The 17,332-nt window shown below is 39.8% G+C and overlaps 1 protein-coding gene across 31 annotated transcripts in view; it reads left to right on the top strand.

Annotated features, from left to right (window-relative positions):
• Nucleotides 1–17,332, top strand: part of dlg2 (discs, large homolog 2 (Drosophila)) — a 298,249-nt gene that overhangs the window by 101,635 nt on the left and 179,282 nt on the right. Inside the window, exon 1 of one of the 31 annotated variants that reach the window (XM_056240228.1) lies at nucleotides 7,363–7,505. The exons of 29 other annotated variants lie outside the window; for them this stretch is intronic. In XM_056240228.1, the coding sequence (XP_056096203.1) occupies nucleotides 7,476–7,505 (30 nt within the window). In that variant the 5' untranslated portion in view covers nucleotides 7,363–7,475. Of the gene's footprint in view, nucleotides 1–7,362; nucleotides 7,506–17,332 lie in introns of those variants that run through there. One more of the 31 variants, XM_056240234.1, reaches the window with a different exon arrangement.

A 17,332-nucleotide genomic window follows, 5' to 3' on the forward strand; every position in this document is an offset into this window, starting at 1 on the left:
TTTGCGGACATGCATATAGAGAAGATTTCGTTGGAGACTCGTCCCATTTTATGTTGGAAAAATGCTACTTGTCTGGAGGAGGTGGCGTTCTGCTTTCCTCTGCAGCTTGTAATGGATTTATCTGAGAGAAGCTGTGTTCTCGTGCATCAAGCTGGCAGTAAACATGATGCCGAGGGTGCAGGGGTGGACATGCTGTCGATGGAAAGAGAGGAAGTGTGCATGTGAAGCCAAAAACCATGATTTGGTTCTTGAGCATTTATAGTAACAATTCTGCAGTGTGTGTTTGATACATGATTGAATGTGTGTGTGTGTGTGTGTGTGTGTGGGGTGGGGGGGGGGGGGGGGGCTTAGTGTGAGTGTGAGGTGTTGCATATGTGTGGAAGGAGATTAATGCCAGTGTGTGTAGAAGCCTGCATGTGAGAGTATGTATGGGGGTGGATGTGTGTAGAGGAGTGAAACTGAGCTCTATCTGTCTTTTTCTCTCTGGCATCAGTGGGCTGTATAATAACACACTTGATCTGTCTATACCAGTGGGCATCTCAGAACTTAAGGCAAGCATTGTTCAGTAACATTACCCAATACTCTCTCCCACATCAGCACTGTTACACACAACCTTCCTTCTCCTTCTGAAGCATCATGAATCAGTAGACTTGATTTACATGTGTTGTGGAAGCTAGAATGATTGAACATGAAGAATTTTTTCTTTTTTTAAAGGGGTCATATAATGCTATTTTCAAACAAGCTAATTTGATTCTTTAGGGTCTAAATGAAAAGTTTGTAATATACTTTCATTAAAAATTCTCATTAGTATTGTAAAAAAAAACACTCATTTTACCTGGTCAAAAACAGCTCTGTTTTCAGCACGCCGTTTCAGTGCATATGCCTTTAAATGATAATGAGCTTATCTCACTCCGCCCCTCTGTTCTGCGGGCGTTTTGACACAACACACGTGGAGTGTTGCCTTGACAACATTTGAGGGTATATTTTGGAGAAAGAATGGCAGCGGGAGTATCTGAGGACACATCTGTGCAACCGTATCAGTTTGAACCGGAGTCGGACCCGGAACAAGATGACGGCCCGAAGAAGTTCGACAATTAAGGCTCGAACAGGACATTTCTGAATGGTTGGTTAACGTAATGTCACTTTGATCTATCTTTGTACTGGCAGGGTAGAATAGTGAGATACGAACGCTATGTGTTTACTGATGTTTGTAATAACACAATAACCATAATGCGTTGTTCATTATAAACGTGGGATTATGAATTCTGTTGAGAACGTCATACATAGAAAACATGCCGTAATGTAACCTGAGTGTAAACCTTAGCCACATTCATCGTGAAGCGTGCAAGCGATTTGCAAAGATTAATATAAAGGTTAATAAAACTTTACACTTACTTCTTCTGGAGGTGCAGCAGGAACACGAATAGTTGGTACCGATTCTTTTTTCAGGAGCAGCTTCTTAGCAAAACCAGCTCATACTGACCCTTGTTCATAAAGCAGTCTGGTGAGAAATGATTCGCGCAAACATGAAAGCATTGACGTTGATCGTGGGGAATATTCCCTTCAAAAACAAAACTCAGCCACTGCGTCTTCAGCGGTTCGGATTTAGGAACAAAATGACTGCTGTGTTCGTTATTACACCCAAGAACAGAACACCACAATCGCTTAGACGCCATTCTGCTCCAGCGTATCAACAATGATACTCTATGGCTATGACAGCTCGCTGAGGGCGGGTCTGTGTTGAAACGCTGCTGTCAATCAACAATCGTTGGAGGGGCGTCCGACCGTGTGATGTCACACGGCCGAACTGCTCGATTTGAGACGGAAAAACATATAAGGAGATAAAAAAAAAACACTGGATGTAGGGCTGGGCGATAAAACGATAACGATAATAGATCGCGATATAATTTTTACTCGATACAACGATATCAAGAGCTCGATACATGTTCGATAATGTTTATGCGCAAAAAAAGCGGAACGAAACTCATTTGAACCACGCGCCACACGGACCGTTTATCCGCTCGGCTCAAAGTCCAAACCGCAGGCGATATTTTTTTTCACAGGATGGTAGGGGAAGACTCATGAATATTCATTAGGGAACTCATCCCTGATTGGTCTTAACCCCAGTGACTGGTAGGTTTAGGGGCGGGGTTAGGGGTAGGTCATCAGACCCCCAGTGACGGGTAGGTTTAGGGGCGGGGTTAGGGGGTAGGTCATCAGACCAATCAGGGATGAGTTCCCTGATGAATATTCACGAGTCTTCCCCTACCATCCTGTGGAAAAAAATATCGCAAACCGCAGCGAAGCGCACTGAGAATCCAGTGAGATCATACTGTCTATGAGTGAGATGCGCTTGAATTCAGTGAAGAACACAAAAGTCTCGGTGATTTAAACCAGTTTAAAGGCAGATGAAACAGCGCTGACAAACAGGAGAAACACTGTGATACAGTCAGAATCTGAATTGATACTGAATCCATTTACCATGGATGGATACCATGTAACGTTACGTTAGCCTAGTAATATTAACTGCACCATGAAATGTAGGATATACATATTGAATTGTATTATTATTAATGTAGACAATGTATTAAAGAACTAATGGAATATAATTACAGTATTTAATAATGTATGTAGACTACTGTTTTTCATACAAATACAAATACCAAAAACCAAGTTACATTTTGCCATGATAGTGAGGTGCTATAGCCTACTGTAGGCTATGCCTGGTTTTATCTGTGGTTATCATGATCTAAATGCATGATACTGGATGACCAATGGTTTATTTTAATAAAATTTAAACAGTCAGAATATTACATTTTACCTAATTAAATTGAGGTCATTATTTTTTTAAACAGATGTTACTGTTTTTGCTAATGAACATAAATTTAGCTTAGTAAATCTGCATCCTAACTCAAGCTAATACTACTGTCAACTCACTGTCAAATATGCGTTTCGAGACAAAATATGTAGGCCTAATATTAATATTGCAGCCTGCACCGCAAACTGCTGAAGATACCTGCCATCAAAGTCAGGACACACAAACCTGTTTCAAGACTTGAAACAATATCCCCCATTAGCACATGCAGAAACTAAGAAATTAATTTTTCTATTAAGATATTTATTTTGTTAAGGAAAAATGGAAAAAAATCTTGGAATGTTCTACCTGAGATTTGTGAAATGTCCACCTGTTTGTCATGATATGTTCTGACAATAAAGAGTAGTTTAAAACCACAATTAACGCTCTGGTTTCTACAACTTTCACTTAGGAGCAAAAATCTGAAAAACTTAAAGGAAATAAATTTTTGACATTTATCGTGATAAATATCGATATCGACTGATATAAAAAAATTATCGTGATAATTTTTTTGGCCATATAGCCCAGCCCTAACTGGATGGATTTTTATCATTATATGATGGTTGTGTACAGGCACTGGCAACACACATTTCAGTACAATCAACTTGAAAAAGTGTATGTACCATTATATGACCCCTTTAAGGCAATAATTTTTCACAATATTACTTTTTTTAACTGTATTTACATTTACTGTACATGAACTGTCCGAACAAATCAATTGATATGGTTGATATTTTCTTTGGACTTTTCTTTACTGTAAATTGTGCACAAATACTACTTTAGTTGACCATTCTTTCTTCTTTGAGTTGTTAACCATGGTAATTGTTGATAGTGTACCACAGCGATCTGCCAAAGATCTGGACTTCTGTCTCTAGAGTCATCAAAAGCATTCGTAAAGTCATTAATGTCTTTTTCTTAAAGGGATACTCCACCCAAAAATTAAAATTCTGTCATCATTTACTCACCCTCAAGTTGTTGCAAACCTGTATGAGTTTCTTTCTTCTGCTGAACACAAAGGAAGATATTTTGAAGAACGATTGGAACCAAACAGTTGTTTGGCACCATTGACTTCCATAGTAGAAAAAAAATACTATGGAAGTCAATGGTGCCAAAGTTCCAATCGTTCTTCAAAATATCTTCCTTTGTGTTCAGCAGAAGAAAGAAACTCATACAGGTTTGCAACAACTTGAGTAGATGACAGAATTTTCATTTTGGGGTGGAGTGTCCCTTTATAAATGCAGAAATATGCTATTCTCATTGATGACGGGGCAAGTGTCCCATTCACTGCAATAAATAAATACTTAGGCCTATAAAAAAAAAAACTTAAAGTAAGATTATGAGCTAAAGGATTTTATCTCTATTATTCACTGTTTTAGAATTTTTATTTGGGCTGAAGAGCCAGCTGATGGCAATTAACATGCTGCATATCCTCTCTTCAAGATAATGATAGTCTGAGCCAGGAATGGAGCTAGATTTATTTCTTTGCCCTCTCACATAAAGGAAACACTCTGTCCGAACACATTGTGCACAGTAATGCTCTGCATTGTAGCTTTTCCAACGGGTATGTGTGTGTGTGCAGCCGGGGACCATAGGGCTTTCCGGCATGTGAATTCAGACTGGGAGAAAGAGACAGTACTGACCCATCTGCTAAAAATGTTGAGGAAGCTTTGAGTCATGCAGTCATGAATATTTCACAAGGAAATCTTATTAAATTCTGTTGAGGAATGCAGTAATGCTTGCAGAGAGTTATGGATATGTCTACTCCATCCTGGACCTGCAGTGTGCTAGAACAATTTGGTAAATTGTTCTTTTCTTTTCTCAAGATAACGGTTATGTCCATTTTGTGACAAGAATATTAATGAGATTTTATTATAGTCAGTGCCTGATCGTTTTGCATATCTTTATATTTGACTGGATTCAGTGTTTTTTGGTCATGGTAGCTTTATTTCATCTGGGTTTCATCTGGCTTTAACAAGCAGTCAAACAGTGGTTTTGATGTTTGATGTCTTTGTTGAACATTGTGGAATTCTTGCCTGTTCCCCTGGAGCTTTCTTAGAAGCAGACAAGCTTGTGTTCCCTTTTTGCATGTGTTTGTTCATTGCATATATGTGTGGTTTCCATGTGTTCTCATTAGTGCATGCAGAGTCAACATTACCACATTACCCACTACAGCTTCATTAAACCTGCTGCAGTTCTAATTCACACACACACATATTCACGGCTGTCTGTCACTATCGCATTCACATAATAATCACACAAGCACAGCTTGTTCCTGTCAGGCTTTGCTAACAGACACTAACACAAATAACCCATTATAGTTAACCAGTGTAGTATAGATTCTTAAAAATTCTGAAGAAAATGTGAGTGGTGTTTGCCTGTGCAAAACTTGCCACCATTATGCCAGGGTGGTTGCCAGGTCATTGCTTTGTAGGGTGTCCTGGGTGATTTCCAGGTTTCTCTTAAGTCAGAAGCGCCCATCATCAAGTCTCTATTACATTTTAGTTCCTAGAAATTACTTGGGTTTTTGCATTTAAAAAAGTGAGGTGCGGACAGTGTAACAGGAAAAAAACCCTGACAGCTTTCGAGGCACGTTTTTTTAACAAATAAATTGTTAAAAAAAATTTTTTACAAAAATGACAAATTAATGGGAAAAGCTCCGTAATGGAATGCAACAACATGTTCTGTGTGAATGGGCTAAGATTGTTGAATCTCTGCAGAGATTGTATTGACTTTAGCATTAACTCACAATTAATTTCTTGCTGTATTTATTAATCTTTGTTTAGATTATTTAAAGCTGCAGTCCGTAGTTTTTCCTCTTTGTCGCAATCTCTGTTCGAAATCTGTAATTGCAGTTATTCGCGGAATTATCAACTTTACGTGGGTTGTGCCTCGGCACGGCACAGCGCGGATGAATCCAATGTTTTGAGGAGAATGTGCGGCTGTCAGTCACCGCGCCGGTGTGGATACTGTCATTCGGAATCACAGATTCTACTTTTTGGAAGTATGACCAACATAAGAATTTTCACCGGAAAATGTAATCTGAACAAGTAACATCCACTTTTGGGGAAAAAAGCATTGCAGTAAATCGCGCTGATTAAATCTAACGATCGATTATCATATCACGTCAAACCATGCAAATTATACTTTGTTCTCAAATTGTTAATGTTAACAACATCAGCATTGCGTGACTACATTTAATGTCCTTCCGATATGTATCCTTGTTTTTGCATGGGCCCGGTTGCAGTCTCTTTTTTTCTCTAGCCACTCTGAAGTCCGAAATTTTGCATTTTACAGCGGGTGAATCTCTAGTTGTCACTGGTGATTGTCGTTTGACCCTTTCTGGATCCGCCTTCAAATTAATAAGTTTAATTATATCAAGTGCTGTGAGAAAAGGCTATAAATCTCCACCTCCAACATCCTCACACGCAATATAGCCTACTAGCCGAGACTCCTTCTTTATGTGTACAGATGTGACGTAATGACGCAAAGACACGCTCGAATCTCCCGCGGAAATCTACCAGTACCACTGGAATTAAAAACATTATTACAAGCTTACCGTTTTGAATTGAGCTAAGGCAAGCAGATAGTTTTGAACACTGGCTGGTTATGTACCTGCTCAAAAATGTATTTTGGGTAATTTTTAACCCAAAAAAGTTACGGACTGCAGCTTTAATAAAAGAACAACTATTAATTGTTAAGTCATTAGCTCAGGTCTATTAAATAATATAACAGATTAAGGCTGCAACTAGCGATATATTTTGATAATCGATTAGTTGGCTGATTATTTCTTCGATTAATCGGATAAAAAAGGCTAATTATATAATAATTTTTTAATTGATTTTTTATTGACAAAACACACTATTCCACATCCTGCCCAATGCTGTCCTTCAAACAAACATGCCAACTGAATGCTATGAAAACATATCTATATGTATATGAATATATCTTTATCTATGCTATATTTAAAAGAGCTATAAAGAACGTTAACTATAACGATTACTATATTGGCTTCCACACTTTTAGGACGATAACATTGTTTAGTATAAGTCTGATTACTTAGAAAATTAATAGTACAATTCTCCTTAACAGACCACATTATTTGAAGCATCGTTCATGTTTGTAGCTCAACAGTGAAGAATGACTTATTTTCCAAAGTCTTAATATTAGGGTTAGATGTTTATTAAAATACAGCAGTAGTAATAGTGATGAGTATTAACTATATTAACTATGTAACTATTAAACTGTACTCTTGATTTAAGAGTCATTTAAGCTACAAAAGCTCTTGTTGTTGTACCTGTCAAGTGTCGGCCTCCTGAGCGGGAACCGTGTTACAGTACGTTTTTTCTGTGTGGGCTCGATGGCCCTTCCTCTATTGGTTGCTGCTTGGCTGTGCTCCCTGCAGTAGACTTGCTGAGTGCCGCAGAATGCTGGATGCAGCGGTGAGGAAGTGATTCAGGGCCTCCCCACATCTCTGGCATGCTCACACACACACACAGACCCGATGAGCACAGTCTCTGAGTCTGCCCAGCGAAAAGGAAGCAACTCCACCGAACATGAACACCTCTCTACTGTACGATTGAACACTCACTTAACACACACACACACACACACTCAGAGAAGCATGCAGGAACAGAAAGTAAGGAGCTCAGAGGTAAGCAAAAAAAGACTTTATACATCATGTCAAGTGTGGAGAGGAGGAGGACCATAAAGCTGAAGTGATTAAGTGTTTTTTCGATGCTCTAGTTGTCAATGTCGTAAACATTGTAAGTTGGCATTGCAAACTGTTGTCGAGAGTGGTTTTCAGTCTGTCGTAAGAAACTCTGCAGCAAAGTGACTCACCCTAAAAGCTAATGTTGTCTCTCTCTTTCCAATTCCTTTTGTTGTCATTTTGTTGTTGCAACTTTCTGTCTGTCAGTCTTTTACTTTCTATTTTCCTTTCACTTCATCTCTTTCCTCTTCCACTTCCTTCTGTTTCTTTGTGATTCAAGTATTCCAGAGAGCCGACGAATAAGCGCTTGATATCATCCCTCTCTTTCTATCTATCATCATTCTTGCTTTGTTTTTATGATCATTGTTATTTTAGTAGTTACACTGCATTTGTGATACTCTCCATTTGACTTACCGTATGTGTACACCAGCAAGCATGTGGCTGTATACTGAGTGTGTGTGTGTGTTTGAAGCTGATGTGTTAAGGCAGGCGTTTGTGGTGAGGTCTGATCCCCTGTTGCATGATGTTTTTGTTAAGTTTGCTTCATCTGGTGAAGACACTTCTACTCAAGGGTGCTCTATGCACACACACATTTATAACGTTTAGTATATAGAGGAAAAGAAGAGGGCTCAGCACTGAGCCCTGAGGTACACCATTACTTAGCCAGACACCCCTACAGGCTTTTGTGTGGGCAGTGACATAATAAAAACAAGACAAAAAGAAAGATAAAAAGTAGAAAGAGAGGTGGAATGTATAGAGATTTTGTGAGTTGAACATGTTCCCAGTCTGTGTTCACACGGTCTCTGATGATCAGCTCCAATCAGGATCTCTGACTACATCCTTCATCCGTCTGCCATCTCATCTGCTCCCCTCAGAATAACGCCATTGTTCACAGGGGCTCTCGTGTTTCGGCCTGGCTACACTGCTGTTTGGACCCAGACTGTCTGTGTGTGTGTAAGAGAGAGAGTGCTCATGTTACCCCCTTACTGTTCCTTGTTAGAGTGGTAAACATGAGCAGCTAACAGATGCAGGGTCTGTTCCTGTATATCAGTGACACACACGCATACACACAAGTGTTATATATGGTGCACATCTTTAAAATAGTTTTACCCACTACCATCTGCCATTGAATCAGAACCGTTTCTTTTCCTCTTAATATGGGCCTCCCTGGTTTTTTATCTGCTTCATAAGCCTATATGAAAATAACATGGGAGTTTTGAAACTTAAGTATGAATTCTGGTCCCTAAATATGGCTCGGTTCTATAAGACTGATTTGCCCGCACTTCATTTCAACAAACGCTGAGTTACTGTATGACATTAAATAAAAAAATACCTAAATACATATCATACATATCACACAGCATATCATATATGTAACGGAGGCCTGCTAGTAAGAGCTGTGCAGGTAAACCTCACTCCCCTGATCTCAAGAGGCGCACTAGCGACTGACGCCGGAGATCCGAGTTCGAGGCCCACACAGAGCGGGGCGAGTAGGACCTGAGGGGTTACATTGGTGTCGTGAGATGGGAGTGAGGATTAGGGGGCGAGTGTAACGGAGGCCAGCTAGTAAGAGCTGTGCAGGTAAACCTCACTCCCCTGATCTCAAGAAGCGCACTAGTGATTGACTCTAGAAGCTGCAGTCTTTAGCCTCCTTGTTGGCATGCCCATCTCCCATGCTGGAGACCCGGGTTCAAGGCCCGCACAGAGCGGGGCGAGTACCTACATATATAATTAAGGCATTATGGCCAACCAGCAATTCATAAAAAAAATAAAAATGAATCAGTGCACTATAAGTGATGAAGTCCACCCCTAAGACTTACTGTTATTCACCCTGCTATTCACCTCCTTTTTAACAATTTCTAATGATTAAAATATTGACATTTCACTGTCAGGACTAATTGACATACTGTAGATGCTGAATATGGGAAGGGTTCGTGATCCCCAGAAAGAACAGTGCTGTAAGCACTTTATTTATTTTTTGGTGTTTTTTTTTTCTGTGACTCTGCTCTTCTTCTAGTCCAGAAGGCCTTCAGGCAGATATAAGGAGGAGTGTCCACAGATAGGAGGATGATTTGGGGCCAAGATGCTCGTTCTCTCTGTGTCAGCATATCACTGTGTTCTCACAGCTTTGGTCATCAAACTCATGTGTTGTTTGTTAATTATTTCTTGTGAAATTGTGCTGCTATTTTAAAATCACAGGCTCAGAGAGACGCTGGGAGGGAAAGGCTCGTGCTGTGTATCCTTTAGCTGCCGGTGGCATCATAAGAACTTTGTTACTCATAACGGTTACTTGCAACCTGGATACTGCCATGAGGCAGGACAATATTAAACTCAACTCAACTGGAATTCTGGATCTTTCTACCTAGTTTTGGCCCAGAATTAAAGGAATATTCTGAGTTAAATACAAGTTAAGCTCAGTTGACAGAATTTGTGGTGTAAAATTTAGTTTTGTCATTAATATTTTTGAAATATTTCTATTTAACTTTAGTTTTAGTCATTTTAATTACTTATTAAAAACTTATTTCAGTTAGTTTCATTTAATATAAATATATATATATATATATAAGCTTTGTTTTAATTAATGGATTTTTTGTTTGTTCGTTTTAGTTAACAATAACAACACTGCCCTGCAAAAAATGTGAAGCTTTTATAATTTTATAAAAAGCACTTGCACAAGTTTTAACAGAATAATTCATACATTATTTGAGCTGTAAAGCAACTTAATTTTACAGTCATTTTAGGGTTTTAGGGAGTATGTTGCCATGGCAACTAAGCTGTAAAATGTTGTGTTATTGTTGTAAAAAATCATGTTATTGTTTACATCTTGTGGCTATATTCAATCTGAGTGTAATTTACAGATTGGCTTCATTAATTTCCGTTGTAAGTGCCTCACTGTAACCCAGAATAATTGTTTTGGTAATCAACATTGTCAGAAATGCTGTCGATTGTGCACATTTTGTATTGAACCTAGAACATGTTTGGCAAAAAATCGAGTTCAATAACCTTGTGAAAGTAATCTTAATGCTAAACATACTTTCACAACCCAGATCTGCCTCCTCAGTCAAAATGAGCTCTCTGCCACTTCAAGATGTCTCAGGTGTGAGCCGAGGAGTTGCCCTTACACCTTCCTGTTTTATTGGAGATAATTGTTTATTGGAGACAACTGTGTGATTACTAACAGTATTGCCATGATTAATAGAGTGATTACCCAAGTGCTACGGGCTGTTGTGTGGAGAGGGGGAGATGCTACATAGGAATCTTAATTAGGTTTTCCATGTTGTGTGAGTAAACCCACTCTGCAGGCTTATATAACCCAGAGCCACATTTACGATTTGTAAACCAGGGTATTTTTAGCATTATTTTTGAAAGCAAGATCCATATCTGGACTCTAATCCGTTCTGTGTAAAATCTGTTTGCTCTATTTTTCAGCTTATTGTTCATTCCCATACAGCTATCCAAAAGTGTAAGCACGAAGTAGGGATGCAAATTATCGATTAATTCATTAATCGTTAGTTGATCGACCTTATCGATCGATTAACGATTAACTGATAAGCGGCTATTTTCCTGAGAATGTAAATTTCTCGCGGTATCAATAGTGTCTTTATCTACACCTCATCTGGACATCTGGACCTCATCTACACACGCTACTGCTCTACGGACAATACACTGGTCACTCCACTGCACACCTCAGATCACTTCCTCCTCACTCTCAACCTCAACCTGCCTCAGAACACAACACACACTCCTCCACAGGTCACCTTTCGACGAAACCTACGCTCACTTTCACCCTCTCACCTATCCTCTTTGGTCTCATCCACACTTCCTCCACCTGATCAGCTCTCAACACTTGATACTAACTGTGCAACTGATACTCTTTTCTCCACTTTAACATCCTGCTTGGACAACTTCTGTCCCCTTTCCTCCAGGCCAGCCCGCGCCACACCCTCTGCCCCCTGGTTAACTGATATTCTTCGCGAACATCGTACTAAACTCAGGGGTGCAGAGAGAAAGTGGCGCAAATCGAAAGATTCGACAGACCTGGGTCTTTATCAATCCCTTCTCTCTTCCTTCTCTGCTAATATCTCTACTGCTAAAATGGCTTACTATCACAACAAAATCTTCAATTCTTCTGACTCTCGCATGCTTTTCAAAACCTTCTCCTCTCTTCTTAACCCTCCTCCTCCTCCTCCTTCATCAACCCTAACAGCCGACGATTTTGCCACATTCTTCATAGAAAAAACAACCACCATCAGCGGCCAATTTACCAATCCACAAACTGACACACACATTTTACCAACAAACGCACACATTCTACCCTCCTTCTCTCTACTTTCAGAGGCGGAAGTCTCTAAACTCCTCCTTTCCAATCGCCCTACTACCTGTCCGCTTGATCCTATCCCCACTAATCTACTTCAAGCCATTTCTTCCTCAGTTGTACCCACACTCACGCACATCATAAACACCTCTCTTCACACTGGTACCTTTCCCACAGCTTTTAAACAGGCTCGAGTAACCCCACTGCTTAAGAAACCCAATCTAAATCCAGCACATCTAACAAGTTACAGACCGGTATCTCTTCTTCCATTTGTCGCGAAAACACTTGAACGAGTTGTTTTCAACCAGATCTCCTCCTTTCTTACACAGAACAACCTCTTGGACGACAATCAGTCTGGTTTCAAAAGCGGACACTCAACTGAGACTGCCCTGCTCTCAGTAATTGAAGCTCTGAGACTGGCAAGAGCAGCTTCCAAATCCTCAGTCCTCATCCTGCTGGATCTGTCTGCTGCTTTTGACACAGTTAACCACCAGATCCTCCTGTCAATCCTAAAGATGAAGGGCATCTCGGGAACTGCACTCCAATGGTTCGAGTCTTACCTCTCAGGTAGGTCCTTTAGGGTGTCGTGGAGAGGTGTGGCATCTAAGACCCAACATCTAGCTACTGGGGTGCCTCAGGGCTCAGTGCTTGGACCACTCCTCTTCTCCATCTACATGACATCACTAGGATCTGTGATTCAGAAACATGGCTTTTCCTATCATTGCTACGCTGATGACACGCAACTCTACCTCTCATTCCAGCCTGACGATCCGACGGTAGCTGCTCGTATCTCAGCCTGCCTGACAGACATCTCTGGCTGGATGAAGGACCACCACCTTCAACTAAACCTTACGAAGACAGAGCTACTTGTGGTCCCGGCCAACCCAACACTTCATCACAACTTCTCCATTCAGCTAGGCTCGTCATCCATAACTCCATCAAGGTCAGCTAAGAACCTTGGGGTTGTAATTGATGATCAGTTGAAATTCACAGACCACATTGCTAGAACTGCCCGGTCCTGCAGATTTGCCTTGCACAACATTAGGAGGATCAGGCCCTTCCTTACAGAGCATGCCACACAACTCCTCGTCCAAGCACTTGTTTTATCCAGACTGGACTATTGTAATGCTCTCCTGGCTGGTCTTCCAGCTTGCTCTGTCAAACCTCTACAATTGATCCAGAATGCTGCAGCCAGAGTAGTCTTCAATGAGCCGAAGAGAGCACACGCCACTCCTCTCCTCACACAATTGCACTGGTTGCCAGTTGCCGCTCGCATTAAATTCAAGGCACTGACGTTTGCCTACAGAACAACCACTGGCACTGCTCCCTCTTACCTAAACTCATTACTTCAGACTTATGTGCCATCCAGAAACCTGCGCTCTGCTAGCGAATGTCGTCTTGTGGTACCATCTCAAAGAGGCACAAAATCTCTTTCTCGGACCTTTACCATGGCTGTTCCCTGTTGGTGGAATGATCTGCCTAACTCAACCAGAGCTTCTGAGTCAGTAGCCACTTTCAAGAAACTGCTGAAGACATATCTTTTTCGACAGCACTTGATTCAGTAGAATTAACACTTTCTCTTCTCTTCTATTCTATATAAAAAAAAAAAAAAAAAAAAAAAAACCTGCACTAAGATTAAACTGAGAGGGGTTATAGCACTTACGTATTGTTGTCCTACTGTTAGTCTAACTGCTTCTATTGTTCTCATTTGTAAGTCGCTTTGGATAAAAGCGTCTGCTAAATGAATAAATGTAAATGTAAATGTCTTTAACATAAAAAGCAAAATATTGCTTATATACTGAATAAATATGCATGTTATATTGCTCAATTGATGTTTTATTGTAACAGTTGGGATACAGTACAGATAATGGCATTTATGTATTTTAACAAAATAAATTATGCACAGAAAATTTAAATACATAAAAAATAATTGTGCACTGGCTCACCTGTTGCATGTGAAACATTAAGCAACATAAAATACATCTTAAATAAAAATCTATATGGGTATAGGCTTAGCCTACACTATATTAAGCCTACATATAATAATCTAAGCTAGGCTACTTGTATGAAAAACTTGAAACATTAGCACCAGCCATTATAATCCCCCTTGGTCTGAGAAAGGTAAAAGTAAAATTACTAGACCTGGAAACTTCAAATATAGAACTGAACACAACTTAAATCATCCCTGAGGAAGGTGACAGTAAAATTAGAGGGCAGAGTTTCCCATACGTTCATTTATTTGTGGCGGCCTGCCACAATATCAACGCTGATCGCCACACATTGATTTTCGATATTTTTTTTTTACTAAGCCTATTTAAAATCGTATTTGATTGCAGAGTGCCGTAGCGCATTCGCGCAGCACTACCTCTCGCGCTCTCTCTCCTTCATGGAACACCGCTGCACAAATCTGTCCAACACAGCGCTGTTAATGTTTGAGACCCAGCTTTAAAAAAAGTTATTAGCAGCATGCAAGTAGCCTAGCTAATAAGGAGAGCTAAGTTATTGTTAGAATACAGCTGGATTTTCGACGTTAGCACGCTGTATAGCTGGTAGTCCCCTCCGTTTTGACCGCCTCATGTTTGGTTTCTTTTTTGCCGCCTCAAGTTTGTGTCGGGTCTCTCGCGTGAGAATCTCGTGTCACGTTCGCAATGTTCAATTTGCCAACAATTAATTTAATTTAATCGAGCAGTGGTGGAGGAAGTACTGAATCTCAGTACTTAAGTAAAAGTACAAATAACCAGAGAAATATTTACTTTAGTAAAAGTAGAAGTACCACAATGACAACCCTACTTAAGTAAAAAGTAAAAAGTACCTGATTTTAAATGTACTTTAAGTATTAAAAGTAAAAGTACTCGCATAACAATTTATTCTCTGAATGTCTATATTCTAATGATTAATAAAACAGTTAATTCTAACTCATTCAACCTAATACTCATATAATGATGTTCAATATGATGGAAAAGCAGTTATATTTTAAGTTTTTGTCACCATTTCTGAACAAGCTTGCAATTAGGCAACATATCAAGCTTACTATATACCCTTATATATATATATATATATATATATAAACACACATATTATGTTAAAACGCCGTATATGACGGCTGTGAATCGATTCACTTATGGCCTAATTCTGAACCTCTTGGCTCGCCATACTAATCCTAACCAAACGTATAATACACACGCACCCCACATCACTACTAAACCAACCAATGCGTTTCCTATGCATGTAAAAACTAATTTTCGCGTATAAATTGCACGATAAACACACTGCGTGCTATAGAGACGCATTTAGTGTGACCGGGTTGATATATCTATCATAGATAATCTATGGCAACCAAACTTCACTGGTGAGACAGAAACGTGCGATGAACGGACGGTCAGGATAACGTTTTGGCAGGGGAAAAACTGATCAGAAAATTTAACGAAAATGTAACAGAACGTTGTAGAAATGTAGTGGAGTAGAAAGTATAATAATTGCTGCAAAATGTAACGAAGTAAAAGTAAAAAGTATGCACTATTGATTCTACTTAAGTAAAGTACAGATACGTGAAAAATTTACTTAAGTAAAGTAACGAAGTATTTGTACTTCGTTACATTCCACCACTGTAATCGAGTAAATTCTTGTCGACAATTAATCGATAATCGTTTAACCGTTTACATCCCTAGCACGAAGACATGCCAACTTTGAGATTTGTTCGTTTGTCCACAATTTGTTATATTGTTCAACAATTGCAGAGTTAATGAGGTTGTTATCATAAGTGGTAAACTATACCGTTCTGTCGTAAAGGAAGTGACTGGAGATTTCTTTGAAGCTATCACTCTCAAGGGCTTTTTATACTGCACTTAACAAAGCCAGAACTAAGGCCATTACCGCGTGCCTACATTTGAAATAACGAACTTGAGCGCGCAAAAGACGCGATATGTGAGCAGGCCCTTTAACGGCTTTATTTAACGACTCAATAGATTGTGTTTTCTCATGGTTTTGTTTTTATTTGTACGCTTGACTTATAAATGCTCTATGACAATTGTTTAATAAATGTTCAATCAAAATGCAAAACACTGCGTCTTTTTTCTTTTCTTTTTTTTTTGTCGACTGATCGTTGCGCAGGACAGGACTTTGGTCGACTAAGGATTTCTTTGGTTGACTACAGCCCTACATTTTTTATTGAGTCACTTGATGTCTTCTTGCTGTTCTTTTTTTAATGTAGCTCCCAAGAGATGTCCCAGAGCTCAAATCTAATTGTCCTTTACCACTGTAATTAAACAGCTTGTAAAAACCTATCAAACTTCTGATTAATTTCTAATCCTGAGTCCACTGGCAGCTTAGCCTCAAACAGTGAGCCCCGGGAATGTCTCTCCACACCTTTGAAGTCAGAATTCTTTTCATCTTACAGACAATATATGGGCTACATTGCATTACATTGGGCATTTTTTAGTGCAGTGCTTACCAAACTGCAAAATAAACCTCTTCATGGTGATACAAGACCCCACTGAAAAATCATCCTGCTTATTATGCCCCGTTCTATTTCTCATGTACTCCAATTTTATTTTATAATAATTTTATTATTTTTGTCTGTCAGCTTCATCGTGTGCCGCATAACATCATAAATGTGTAGTTTTATGCTCGGGGCGCCGAGAAAGGGCGCCCTCGCTATCTAACCAATGGAGCTCTGATACGCTATTAAAACGTCACTAAATATGATCAATTCAACCAATCAGTGACGCGCAGTAATAATTCTCCGATGGGCGCTTTGCCTCTGCGCCCATCGGAGAATAACATGGAGTTTTACTCTACTTGGTGTGGTCACGTGGCAGTGAGATTCGGCGGGCGGAGCCAGCCAGTCAGTCTTTCTTGACAAGTTGACAATGGCGGCGCCGGCGGCACGAGAGAAAGAGACCGTGCAATCTCTTTTTCAAACTCCGTTTGAAAGACGACCACTGGCTGAAAAAATAAAAATAAAAGAAATGGGACCGGACCAGCCACAAATTAACATCAGACAGCAGGTGAAAGACAAGGAAGCGTCTTATACTAGAGGCTTTTCGCGGACATGGTACACTAGGAAGCCGTGGCTAACCGGCTGCGGAGTAGCTAACTCGCTGTTTTGCTTCCCTTGTTTGCTTTTTAAAACTGCAGCGACCGATCGAGCCTGGTGTGAAAACGGTGTTCAGGATATGAAACATTTTTCGGAAAAAATAAAAAAACACGAACACACAAAGATTCATATTGACAGCTGCCTGAAATTTGCGTTGCTGGGGAAGGCTAACATTGCTACTCAGTTGGATGATGGCCATCGTCTTTGTATAAGAAGGCACAATGAGGAAGTGGACAAGAATCGATATATTCTTTCTAAACTGATTGACTGTGTAAAATTTTGTGGTGCCTTTGAATTGGCTTTGCGTGGCCACGACGAGACTGAAGCCTCTGAGAACCCAGGCATTTTTAGGGGCCTTGT

Source organism: Rhinichthys klamathensis, unplaced genomic scaffold (genome assembly GCF_029890125.1).
Source record: "Rhinichthys klamathensis goyatoka isolate OS25496 unplaced genomic scaffold, OSU_Roscu_1.1 h1tg000585l_1, whole genome shotgun sequence".
Classification (NCBI taxonomy): Eukaryota; Metazoa; Chordata; class Actinopteri; order Cypriniformes; family Leuciscidae; genus Rhinichthys; species Rhinichthys klamathensis.